General features: G+C 41.2%; 1 protein-coding gene across 3 annotated transcripts; it reads left to right on the top strand.

Annotated features, from left to right (window-relative positions):
* Positions 1-1,522: 1,522 nt before the first annotated feature.
* Positions 1,523-12,723, top strand: marco (macrophage receptor with collagenous structure). 3 transcript variants are annotated; one of them, XM_064310470.1, is made up of 16 exons: positions 1,523-1,754; positions 2,381-2,482; positions 2,977-3,285; positions 4,377-4,430; positions 4,838-4,927; positions 5,903-6,010; positions 7,160-7,204; positions 8,097-8,195; positions 8,394-8,447; positions 8,581-8,679; positions 8,795-8,848; positions 9,425-9,478; positions 9,924-9,959; positions 10,755-10,853; positions 11,282-11,452; positions 12,370-12,723. In XM_064310470.1, exons 1-16 carry the CDS (start codon positions 1,631-1,633, stop codon positions 12,498-12,500), a joined length of 1,629 nt encoding a protein of 542 aa, XP_064166540.1. In that variant the 5' UTR covers positions 1,523-1,630; the 3' UTR covers positions 12,501-12,723. The 3 variants fall into 3 exon arrangements, with proteins under 3 accessions (XP_064166540.1, XP_064166541.1, XP_064166539.1); XM_064310469.1 differs by having other exon boundaries at positions 1,525-1,754; positions 11,276-11,452; XM_064310471.1 differs by lacking the exon at positions 2,381-2,482 and having other exon boundaries at positions 1,524-1,754; positions 11,276-11,452.
* Positions 12,724-12,986: the final 263 nt, after the last annotated feature.

Below are 12,986 nucleotides of genomic sequence, written 5' to 3' on the forward strand. Positions count from 1 at the left end.
TGCATTATTTGTTCATGCACAAGAAAGGTAACAAAAGGTAATGAGTTGTTTCTAGATGGAGTCTATTGCTGTTTCTTAACATGAGGACCGAAGAAGTGTCAATTCCAGAAAAAAAGGGCATCATAAGGGTGAAAAATAAAAATAAAATGATCAGACATAGAAAAAACTTTGGGTGTGTCAAAATTAACTGTTTGGTACGTTGCTACGAAGCAAGAACACACTGCTGAGCTCAGCAATGACAAACAACCTGGTAGACAATGGAAGACCACTGTAGTAGATGACTGAAGAATACTTAATGCTGTGAAAATCCATGTTCAACTCTCAGATAGGTCAAGAACACTCTCCAGGATGTAGGCATACATGTTTCAAAGATTATCATACAAAGAAAAATACACCAGCCTGACCTCAGAGGGTTCACCACAAGATGCAAACCACTGTTTAGCCTCAAAAACAGAATGGCCAGTTTAAACTTTCCTAAAAAGTGCATTTAAAAAAACTGTTCTGGAAGTCTTAAGGACAGATGAGACAGATGTATTATCATATACCAAAGTGATGAAAAGAGGAAAGTGTGGAGACAGAAAGGAAATGTTTATGATCGAAAAGCATTCCACTTTGTCTTGGTGAAGGTGGTGTTATGGCTTAGGCATGTATGGCTGCCACTGGAACTGGCTCACTTGTTTTCATTGATGGTGACTGCTGATGGTAGCAGAATGCATTTTGAAGTGCAGAGAAACATCATATCTTCTCAGATCCAACCAAATGTCTCAAAATTCAATGGATAGCACTTTCCCTTCTAGCAGGACAATGAGCCCAAACATACGAAAGCAACAAAGGAGCTTTTCTGGGCCAAAAAGTGGAAGCCAAGTCAATCTTCCATCCTGAATCCAATTGAACAGATTTGGCTTTAGACTAGACTGAAGCCAGACAACCCCTGAAAATCTGGAACAGAAGATGGCTGGCATCACCAGGGAAGATATCTAGTGTCTGATGATTTCTTCGGGCTGCAGACTACAGGCTGTCATCAAATGCAAAGGATTTGCAACTAAATACTGAATATGACAACTTTATTTATGATTATGCTTATTTGTCCAATTGCTTTTGGTCTCCTGTAATGGGGGACTATTTATACTACGTATTAAAGAGCTATAATTCATACAATGGTGGTCTAATATGGATGTACACTACATACCCTCAAATGAAAGCTGATAGCCTGCACTTTAAGCTCATATTGCTTTATTTCAAATCCAGTGTGTTGGAGTATAAACACACTAAAACAACAAAAATGTGGCTCTGTCCAACTCCAAATACTTACAGACTGCACTGTATATATAACCTATATCCATAAACACATAACCTGATGATATGACATTCTGTTTGGAGTGGATATTGCCTCATTGTACATAGCTGATTCTTTGTCATATTTAATGCAAAACATTATTTCCTAATTTCCTGTTCCTGCAAATCACACAGCTATACTATTTACAATGAATTTCACTTCCACATTCTGTTCATTAGCCCATTGCAAAGCAGAGGGATTCCGTAACATTTGTTGTACATTGCGTACTGTTTAAAAAACGTATTCAACCCCATGTCCTTGGTGATTTCCCAAACATCTTGAGCCCATGCTGATATGGACATATCAAAGAACTGTTCACCAGGAAAAGCCACTATTTTCAGCCAGAGCAACCCACTCTATGATAAGGACATGAACCTTACCAGGGCTGATCACTCTGCTTTTAACTGCAGTGATAAGGGTAAGTTTCAATGGTACAAATATTATTAATATTCTGAATTTTGAACATGTTGTGGTTACTATCAGCATTATCGAGATTAATTTCAGAAGACAGACTGGTTGTATTAGTAGTATTGGTTGTAGTAGTATCAGTAGGAATTGACATAATGGTAGAAGTCAACATTATTGCAAAATTAATTCAAGCTGATCTCAAGCTATGAATAATTTTTCAATACATTTTCAATTATTAATGGAAAATGTGTGGTTACTATATATATGATATACTCTTTTAATATATTCCTTGGGATATTAGCAGCAAGAGTATATTGGTGCAAATGCTTGCTTTCTGAAATTTGCAGTGTATTGCAATTAATTTTATGAAACCAATAGAGTTTTACAGTATTGTATATTGCCCTGAAATCTGAGTTGTGAATTGATTATTTCTTTGTCACACAAAACTTGGAGTTCACTGCTGGATTCCATCTATGACAGAATCATACATAAGGAACAAAAAAGGGAAATGCACTTTAATCCACTACACAGGTGCATGGAAAATGCATTTGAATGACAGTTAAGAACAAGGCGCATTGTGCTAAGATTGAATTCTGGCCATTTTAAGACTGAATGGTGTGCACTGGTATGCTTCAGATTCAAAGACTGAACACAAGAAGGGTGGGAAAGGATGTATCAGTGCATTGATCCTATATCTCCTGCTGCTGACCGGACTCAATGCTTTCCTAATTTATGAAGGTGAATCTCCACATCTGCTGAAGTGGCAGAAGTTCTTCTGAATTTATTATACAACATTATCAGTTGCATGCTAGTCATTATCTTTGCTGTACAAACAAACAGCATCATTGGTGTTTTTATCCTGTTTGGCTGTAGTATAAAAAAAAACTGACTCAAAAATATATATATATTGCAGTATCAACCTGCAGCGTATGTGTTCTTGTAAAATATAAACAATTAATGTATTTTTTCATGGTTGAAATATTCATTAGATTGTAACAGCCCTCTCCAACACAATCAGACTATCAATAAATCAATTATATGCCAATACAAAATTAAATTACACAGTTCTGCTACGTTTGAGTATTTATATTATATTTCCTTTATGCAATAAAAATAACAATCAGATTTAAGTGAATTATAATAAGCATGAATAATAGAATGGTAGTGAATTGAACAGAACAACACAACCGATATGCTGATAACAATTGTTAATGAAACTCTCTTTCCCCCAGTGATTATACTGCAGAAAGAATTCCAGTCTATCGTTGCACCCCTGATAGTTAAGAAGCTTCGGGACTCCTCAAACAACGTCTCACTGGGGGTAGGGCCACCCCTCACAAGGGAGGAGCTCCGCCCCCTACTTATAAACGCCAGCCTGGAGACGGCATCATTAAGAGCTGGGCTGGAGGCCCTGCAGACCCAGGTAGCCAGTGTGTGCGGAGTGGGCGGGGACCTGGGTGTGCTTAAGACAGATCTGGACCTGATCAACAGCAGCACCCTGCTGCTACAGAGGAAGCTGGACAGTCTCCGCCTCAAGCCAGGTGAGATGGGTCAGAACCAATCACTTACTCAGGCTTGGGCTGTCACAAAATTGCTATGTGTCTCAGACCTGAAGCTTCCCTTTGTTTAAGAAATCTTATGTATATACATTTTTAGCGTACTGGTCTAAATAGTGGTAAATGCATCTGTTTTTATACACTACCTTCAACTTTGTCAGGGTGCTTCCATGCCCCTTCAATAGATTACAGGCACTAATATTGATACTGTGAACAAACAGAATAAAGACAGGTAAATATGGCTGTTACCATTGGTAAAGGTGAAATATTAAAAATATATTTCAGCCAGGTCTCACATATTTATATTAAATACTTTAATGAACATGTTAGTACATTTTTTTGGTTTGGCTCTAAATGGACCTACTTCAGCAAATACCCTATTTAATAGGCACCCCTATACATCTCAACCACTAAACAGGAGGAATACCAGAAACCCCCCTCAGTTCCTAGTAGCTATTCCAAACACTAGGTGGTGCTGGGGTGGTGGAGGGTGAGCACAATTCTGTGTAGTAGCAAGTGAGCATGCAAAAGCAGGGCAGGAAATCAGCAGCACTGGAGGTTGACTGTTGGTTTAAAAAAGGCATTTCATTGATGATGTGTGCATGTCATTGGATGGGTATGAGAAAATGTGTTGTGTGAATTTGATTGGTTGATTATGGAAATGCGTGAGAATGTGACTGCTTGGGCCAACCATTGGTCAGCTGCAGCAAGAGTTTTCTGATTGAACTTTCTCTGCGCATTCCATACGCATTGCTCATCAACAGAATGAATGAAGAAAGCTCTAAACAGATGTTCTTTTTCAGCTTTCATTCTTTTTTATATACAATCCATTTATACAACTGGAGATTTACTGAATAAATTGAGGGTAAATAACTTGCTCAAAGGTACAGCAGTATTAACTATGTATCAAGCCTGCAACCTTAGAGCTGCAAGCCTTATTTCTTAACCACTATGCTGCAGTGCCACGCACCACTCATTGCAATTTAACATAAAAAAAAACTATTATTATTATTATTATTATTATGTGTGTTACAGCATACTAACTGTAGGAGTCTGAATGTGTGTGAACATCACAGGTCCTCCTGGTTTACCTGGACCCAGAGGGCTAAAAGGAGCACAAGGAGACTTAGGTGAGTGTGTTTCCAGACATACTCTTTGTCTTATATAGTAGTAACAACTCGTAACCACAAAATCTGAACCAGTGTGTTCATTAACACTATTGATCAAGTGAAAATGTCTGGACTACAAAGACAAGACATGCTATTTTATAGTAGTGGGAAATTCCCTATTTGAATAAAATGACAGCTTTTAATTTTCATTTTTTACTGTGGTCAAAGTTCTTTTTGTCAGAGGTTTATCCTCTGCTCAACATCTGAGACACCTGTAATAGTATCATTCTGCCTTGTAAAGCATTTTGTTGAACAGAGGGGAACTTCCTTCCTGCACTGTGGTAACATGAAGCCAATGATTTGAGCCTGTCTGTGACTCTCTGTGCAAACCTGGGTATGAGGTGTTTTTAATATATTGTGTAATCAAGGTGCCGCTGGTCCAAGGGGTGAAAAAGGTTCCCAAGGCAACCGGGGACCCCAGGGAGATCCAGGTTCAAATGGAGAAAAGGGAGACCGTGGTGAGTGCACATCTGTCCTCGGCTGAAAAGTCTGAAAACAGGATCCCCAAATCATGCTCCTCATGCACGGGTTTGAGCTCTTTCCACTTCAAGTCCCAATTTTGCCACTATACTGTGGAGAACAAAGCTATGCAAGCTAGCCTTTTCTGTCCCCTTCGCCAGACCCATAGGTGGTACCAGCACAGGAAGAGAGCTCTACTTTTGTGCGAACACTTCCTGTTATCTGCTGCGAAGACTGGATCAGTGCACACTGAGAGATCCTGTCATGTCCGTGTCCCAGCGGGGACTTCTCTCACGTCAGACCACATAGTATGGGAAATAAATGACCCCTTCACCACCCCGCACCCAATGCACTGATATTTATGACATGAGGTCTTTATCAAGGACAGCATTGCAGCATGAACAAATTGCATCACAAATCCAGTGCAATTATTCCTGAAGCCTGAATTTCAAAAAGTCCACAGTTTAAAAAAAAAAAAGTTCAATATCTGCAAATACCTGAAAATATATAAGTATAAAAAAAACTTTAAAATAAAAAAAACTTGAAATATAAAATATCAAAATGCCATGGTTTCATAGAGCTTGATGATGATGATGAAATCTCATAGCTGAACGATGAGCCAGTCAGATAAGACAGGTGACAAATTAAAGTAAAAACCTCAATAAATGAGTGAAGAAACATAATGAATGCAGATACATCCATACAGCATGATACAATTCAGCAAGCATTATGCATGTATACAAATGCTGAGCAGGCCCAGTTGACCTCGGTTTTGGATCAAGATGGCAAGAGGAAAAGATATAAGTGACTTGGAAAGAGGGTTAATTATTGGGGCACAGATTTGTTATATTTTCTATGAAGTGTGTGTGCGTGTGTGTGTGTGCATACGTATATATAACTGTGTACGTGTCTGTGTGTCCATGCACATAATTACACATCACTGACTGTGCAGGTCATGGGCTGTGTCTGTACAGGTGAAATAGGTGAGACTGGACCGAGTGGTCCTGCAGGAGAGAGAGGACCACCAGGAGTGGATGGCCCGCCCGGACGCCCAGGACCTGCTGGGCAACCAGGCCAGACAGGTGTGGAGCATCACAGGACTGGCTTCAGCTCCAGCTGCTGTTTTTTTAACTCTCAGACGCTCACTGCAGGAGGCACATGCTGCATCACATCACCAGCTGCAAGCCTCTTACTAAGCCCCCTAGTGGTGTGTTTGCTGTATTTCAGCTCCACTAAATAGTCACAGTTAACTTTGTTATGATGGCATGAATTTACTGTGCTAGCTCATCAAATAACAATATCATGTATCCACAATGCCTTCACAAAACAGTTTCCATTTTAAATTGATACCTAGCATCTTCTGCATATGGCAAATATCAGAGGCTTTGGAACATTGGTGTGTTGCAGTGTGTGCCAGAATACTGTTCTGCTGATCATTCATTGACCTCGCCTACTTTCTCAGGTCTGAAGAGGTTCCTGATCTTATAGTGAAAATGAAAATTAGCCGGTCCTGTGTCAGTGCAGGAGTAGAGCTGGGGACCCCTGGTCCTGAGGCTTCAATAAAACAGGCCAGTGTGTGCATCCAGGAGACTGCATGTTTCAGCACCGCTGCATTGCACAGCTCAGCACTTTGTTTTGCACCTCCTAAGCAGGAACAGGCTCCTTGTTAGCAATTTTCAAGTATCATTGCGGGGCATTGCTGAAACACGCTCATTCTGTGATTTCCTGTGACCGTCCGTGTAATTCTTTATGAGTTTTCTGCAAGTGTGATAGGAAATGAAACATCTTATCAGCTTCCAGTTACACTCCTTCTGTATTTAATGTCAGATATACACCATATTACATTTTATTATGTATATTATTTTATTCATTTGCTTAGCAGCCACCTTTATCCACGGCTTGAACTTTTAGCATATTATTCATTTAAAGAGTTATGTCCTTGAAAATGTATCTTGTTCAAGGAAACCACGATAGTCCCAACCTAAAATTCAAACCTAATCCTCTGCATTTCAAGCCTAAAGTATTTAATCACTACACTACAATTTACTGCCAGTTATGTGAATGGATGTCTCATCTCCCTGGAATTTTCCATGTCCCTGGTGGAATGCACACACCTCTTTATTCAGTGTAAGTGTTTGTATACAGAGCGGGCCCCGGGGACACTGCCTGCCATCTGTCCCAGTTCTTTCCTTCCTAAGTGGCTCATTTCCGTCTGTTTGGTGTTGCTGCAGGTCAGAAGGGTGAACAAGGGCAGCAAGGACCGAAGGGAGAGACAGGTAGGCATGCGCCATCTTCCTAAATGTGACATTACTTCTCACTGCAAGTGGGGAGAATTTTTTCACCTTTAACATTTACATCAAGTCGTCAACTGTCAGAGGTTGGACATCTTTTGCCCCCCCTCGTCCCCCGTCCCCCATCCCTGTAGTAACAGACAGATTGTCCAACTCATCTGGAGGGGTGAGACGAGTTGAATGTCTCAGCATGATAAATCATTTATTGCGTCATAAGGCTGGGATTAGAGGTGGGACTCGGTTATAAAATATGCGGAAAATTGAATATTACCTTTTTCCATTTTCAGAGTCACCCTCACACCCCATTATTCAGGCACATGAACCCTCCCCCCCCAAAGATGTCCTTGATTTATATTTAATGTGCCAAATGTGGGGGACACGCACAGAGTTACTATAGCTCTTGAGGTGGTCTTTAGAGTCTATGGGATGGATGTTAAAATCCAGGATGTTAAAATCCAACCTGAGGGATAACGTCTCCCACTTTCACAAAATGGATGCTTACCATTAACATTCCCCATTTGTTACAAATGGAACACATTAAATGCTGTATAATACAAAAAAAGTTATCAAGTTGAAACTGATTTGTCAAACCACTTTAACATTGTTCAGGACAGGGCAGGGAATATGATTTTCTCATCTTAGTCTCTTATTGATATTATAGTCTGTTATTAATGACATATTTTATAGACAGTATATCTATCTATCTATCTATCTATCTATGTGTGTGTGTGTGTGTGTGTGTGTAATATGTTCTCTTTTTGGAAAATTATGCTAATTTGTTCACCTGAGAAAGGGTGGTGTTAATGTGTGAGATTATGGTATTTATGTCATATCCTGTGAGTGAGCTGTTAATACATTATATGTGTGTGGTGCATAGGCACTGCAGGTGCGAAGGGAGACCGGGGATCGCCAGGTGCTCTAGGACAGACGGGACCTCCTGGAGATAAGGGCCAGCCTGGGAACCATGGTGTGGCAGGTACGAGTTTTGGTGAAGATTGGAGGGACAATAGTCAGTTCACCTGTAGAGGTGTGCTAGGGATGGCTCACCTGTAGTGTGGGGAGGTGCTAGGGATGGCTCACCTGTAGTGTGGGGAGGTGCTAGGGATGGCTCACCTGTAGTGTGAGGGCATGCTAAAACTGACTCACCTGCACATTTTCTCTCTCTGTCCCACAGGACCTCAAGGGCCACCTGGTCCTGCAGGAGTCAAGGGATCCAAAGGAGACTCTGGTACTGCTGCTGTGATTATTTATTACTATAACTAACTAACTAAGTATGAGCATGTGTGTATGTGTGAGAGTATATATGTTTGTGTGTGTGTGTGTGTTTGTGTGAGATACTGACAGTGTTGTGGTGCATGCAGGTACCTCTGGAATTCCAGGGCCACGAGGCCCCCCTGGGGCCACAGGGGCAAAGGGGGATATGGGGACAAAGGGAAATGTGGGCCCCGTCGGACAGAAAGGTGGGCAAAGAATGGTGCCTTCAAACTGGGCTACTGCACAGGGCACGCATTTCATATCAGAAAGCATCGGCCCATTGCCTGAAACACAGTAGTTTTTCTCTGCTTTCCTCTACAGGAACCCCAGGGGTACAGGGCTCACCGGGAAAGAAAGGAGACAGTGGGCTAACAGGTGCAGTAAAAACCCTGCAGACGCTCTTCCATCTTCTGTCCTTTTGGTTCGACCTGAATGAAAAAAGCTCATGGATGCTATAGACCTGTAATTCACTCATAACCTTTGGGTGGTCTGGAGTTAAGAGCTTGCCTTTGCTTAATTATTATCCTGATGCTTTTAAAAAAATAGTTTTGCAGGATTAGCAAACACAGAGGTTTATACAAAGCAAGAAGATAATCATATTATTTCAAACTCATGAAGAAAGAGCTGCAGACCTTATTAAAATTAGTCAGCTATTTTGTTCTTATTTGTTAAACAATGGAAGGTAAATTCTCAGACCACCAGGCACCTAGTTATAGCACAAAGCTCAATACATATAATATGAATTTAGGCTTTACAAAATAACCGGTCTATGAACAAATTCAGACACAGCTGTTGTGTCCTTCAGCAGTAACATGAGAAGAGGTTTTGGATTTTATTATGTTCCTCTGTCCCACACCAATTGGCCCTATTTCTTAAATTTTCTAATTTTCTGTGTATCAATTGTGTTGCTTGTTTGTGACCATGCAGTGACCACTATCTGTCCTTTTCCAGGTTTACAAGGACCCAAGGGAAGCACTGGAGATAAGGGCAGTAAAGGAGAAACCGGTATGCTTTGCTAGGGACCACTCTGTACCTGTCCACTAGGGATTCAACCCTGCAACCCTCTTGTTTCCAAACCCATCACTGTTGCACCACTATTCAACTATTACTCCACACTGCTGCGTACATTTTGTTCTCTCTGTTTTGGCCACAAGCTCTCAGATGAACGGTAGTCTTGAGAAATCAGCTGCAGTAGAGATGGCTAAAATCAAATAATAGAGTCAGTGTACTGTGGCTGGGAGTTGGCACATAATTGAGCACAGTGTCACCCAAGGAGAGTTTCAGTTGGTAGGATTACATTTTGCCTCATCAATGTACCAATGAATCAGTGAATCTGTGGTCAGTCAGGTGCCTGTGATCTGTCAGAACCCGTGCAGCTGTACATATCAATATGACTACTACTACTACTTCCACTAATAATAATAATTCTGTTATATTATGTTTTTTTTAGGAACCCCAGGACTTCCTGGAGCAAGGGGTGCAAAGGGTAACATCTTTATTTATTTATCTCTATGACATCTTGACATTTCTGTGACATTGCACTATGCATTGCAATACACTGCTATATCCTGCTATACACTTTGCAGGACTACAGACTGTATTATCAGCCATGAAGAACAAATGTAGGATAACTCTCAAAAAATTCTGTTGAAAGTTTTCTTGATCAATCCTGTTTTGAATTAAGTCTATTTGAGTTAAGTGTGGCATCAATTTTGTACCCTAACCCTCTCCACACATTAGCTGCAGTAAAGTATTTATTTGCCCCCTTAAACCAAGAGACGTGCATTTGGTCAGACTGACTGAGGAAATGCATACTGTGGTATATCCACGAACAATTTTTACCTCAAACAAAGGGGCAAACAAAGCTGATTCAGTTCTAGTCTAATCCAGTCAGAGTAGACCTACAAAATCCTTAAGTTTGTCTTTATATCTGTGTGGTTATTGTGTGCGTATTGTATTTGTTTTTGTGTGTGTGTGTGTGTGTGTGTGTGTGTGTGTGTGTGTGTGTTTGTATGTTTGTGTGCATGTGCATGTGTGTGTGTGTGTGTGTGTGTGTGGGAGTGATTATCATGTGCTTTGTGTGTGCGTGTGTGGGAGTGGTTATCATGTGCGTTTGTGTGTGTGTGCGTGTGCGTGTGTGTGGGAGTGGTTATCATGTGTTTGTGCATGTGTGTGTATGCATATGCATGGTGTGTGTGTGTGTGTGTAGGTGTGGGAGTGGTTATCATGTGTGTGTGTGTGTGTGTGTATTTTGATCCACAACCAGTGTCTCTCATTCCAGGGGACACAGGACCCAGAGGTGCACAGGGAAGCCCAGGACCCCCGGGGTTAAAGGGGAGCAAAGGAGAGAAGGGAGATGCAGCCAGGAATACTCGGGACGGTGAGTGTCAGCCAGCTCAGACAGATCCCAAACGCATTGGGTCCTGTGGGTCATCGCCCGCCGCACGGACACACTCAGTCGCACATGTGCATACTTGAGCGAGATCAGACCAAGCGCACTCATCCCTCCACAGCTCTGTGCTTTCAAACAGAAATAAAATGTCTGCCCTGCAGTGTCATTTGTATTGCACTGATTTCACTCATTGTTTCTCCTAGCGATATATATTAAAGCTGTAATGCTACATAATTTCCAAAGCTGACTGATTTCCGACAGTTCAGGGTGAAAAGGGTACATTTAAAAGAATTAAAATGATAAAGTAACTGTATGTTAAATCTTAGAATTATAATGTAAAAGGAGGCGAATAGTCCTTTCACTGCCTAACTGAAACCCCTTTCTTCTCTGCCTTGACCTTCCTGGCTCAGTTAAAGAGGCGGCGGACGTGAGGATCGCCGGGGGCGGTTCTCACGGGCGAGTGGAGGTCCTGTACAAGGGAGAGTGGGGCACAATCTGCATGGACAACTTTGACGTGGGTGACGCAACGGTAATCTGCAAGATTATGGGCTACCATTGGGCCTCCAGAGTCTTTGTCGCCCCGCCAGGTAAGTCTACTGGCCCATTAGCCCAGTCTACTAAGTCTACTGACCCACCAGCCAGCCTGTAGAGCAATGGTAGTGATCGCAGTTGTGAGCCTGGAGCAGCCTACTAAAAGCTGTTTGAGTCATAAACACAGGACCAAACCACAAATGAACTATAGTGAACTTACACGCTTATTAGGCTCAGTATCATTACAGTTTTGGCTTTGTTTTTTCACGACTGACCTTTTTTTTTACCCCGGGTCTAGCTTATTTGTGTCAAATACACTATCACTTATAGTGAAAAGAGCGAATATCCCTTTTATATTTTCTTTCTTAAAAGCATCATTTAAATCCTGAGGTATAAAAAATGGCAAATGCTAATTGTCAGCACTTTTGCCCTACTGCTTTTTGCCATTGAAAACTCACTTTTAACTCACGTGCATTAATTCAGTAATATTCAGAAGCAAGTCCCAATACAATATATTGACACTTGAAACAGTGCACTTTTGGGGGTAATATGTGGGTCGTATAATTACACAAAAAAAGAATGATTATTCCAGGGGTGCACGATGAGGGCTATTCATGCCAGCTCATTTTTTTAAACGATTTGGAGGCAGTTAAATCGTTTACTTGATCTGATTTATTTTTAATTAAACCATGAACTACTGCTGTAGACTGCACTTCCATTCTAGTATCATGAACTTCAATACAGTTCAGAAAATTAGGCCAGGAATATTGAAATTAAATCCAACACATTCTGTATATGGATCCTCCAAGTATCAAGCTCTGCACCCATGGGTTATCCACATCATGATGCAACAAACTAACTATGTCAAGTGAGTGGGAGCGCTGGTGTCAATTCATATCGTCTAGCAAACAACAAATAGTCAGTTCCACTGCCACTGCTTGTACAGTAATAATGCCTATACTGTCAATTTCAGGAACGGGAAGCATCTGGCTGGATGAGCTGCATTGTTTGGGTACAGAGAGCAGTATCTTTCACTGCCTGCATGCCGGGATTGGGGTTCACAACTGCAACCACAGTGAAGACGCTGGCGTGGAATGCATTTAGCTAAATATACATTAATCAAGCATAACTTATGCAAATGTTTTGCATAGTGAAGAATGGGCCATGGCGAGTGATTCACATGAAAGTGAAGGAGGGAGACAGCACCCCAGTATTTAAAGATTTGTGTTATGGCCGGCTCGAAGGGCCGCAACAAACAAAGTCCAAATGTATCAAAAACAATCCAAAAACTGATCTAAAAACAAACCCAGACATTTATTAATCTAAATTGCAAACTAAGCCACAAACTAAATCAAATGAAAACACACATTTGAAAGTTCACAAAATAAAAGAGTAAGAGCAATTAAGTAATTAGGTATTACCTCCACCTGCACTACCCAGGCAAGCAGAGGCTGGGGACGTAACAATTTGCCTTTATTTTTCAGTCAGAACATGGCCTTGCTCATATGCCCATGGTAGTTTGCATAGCTCACATTTAGCTTGCGACACTTTATACATTCATACAGCTGCATATTTCAGTTTAGCAGTACA

Source organism: Anguilla rostrata, chromosome 15 (genome assembly GCF_018555375.3).
Source record: "Anguilla rostrata isolate EN2019 chromosome 15, ASM1855537v3, whole genome shotgun sequence".
Lineage (NCBI taxonomy): Eukaryota > Metazoa > Chordata > Actinopteri > Anguilliformes > Anguillidae > Anguilla > Anguilla rostrata.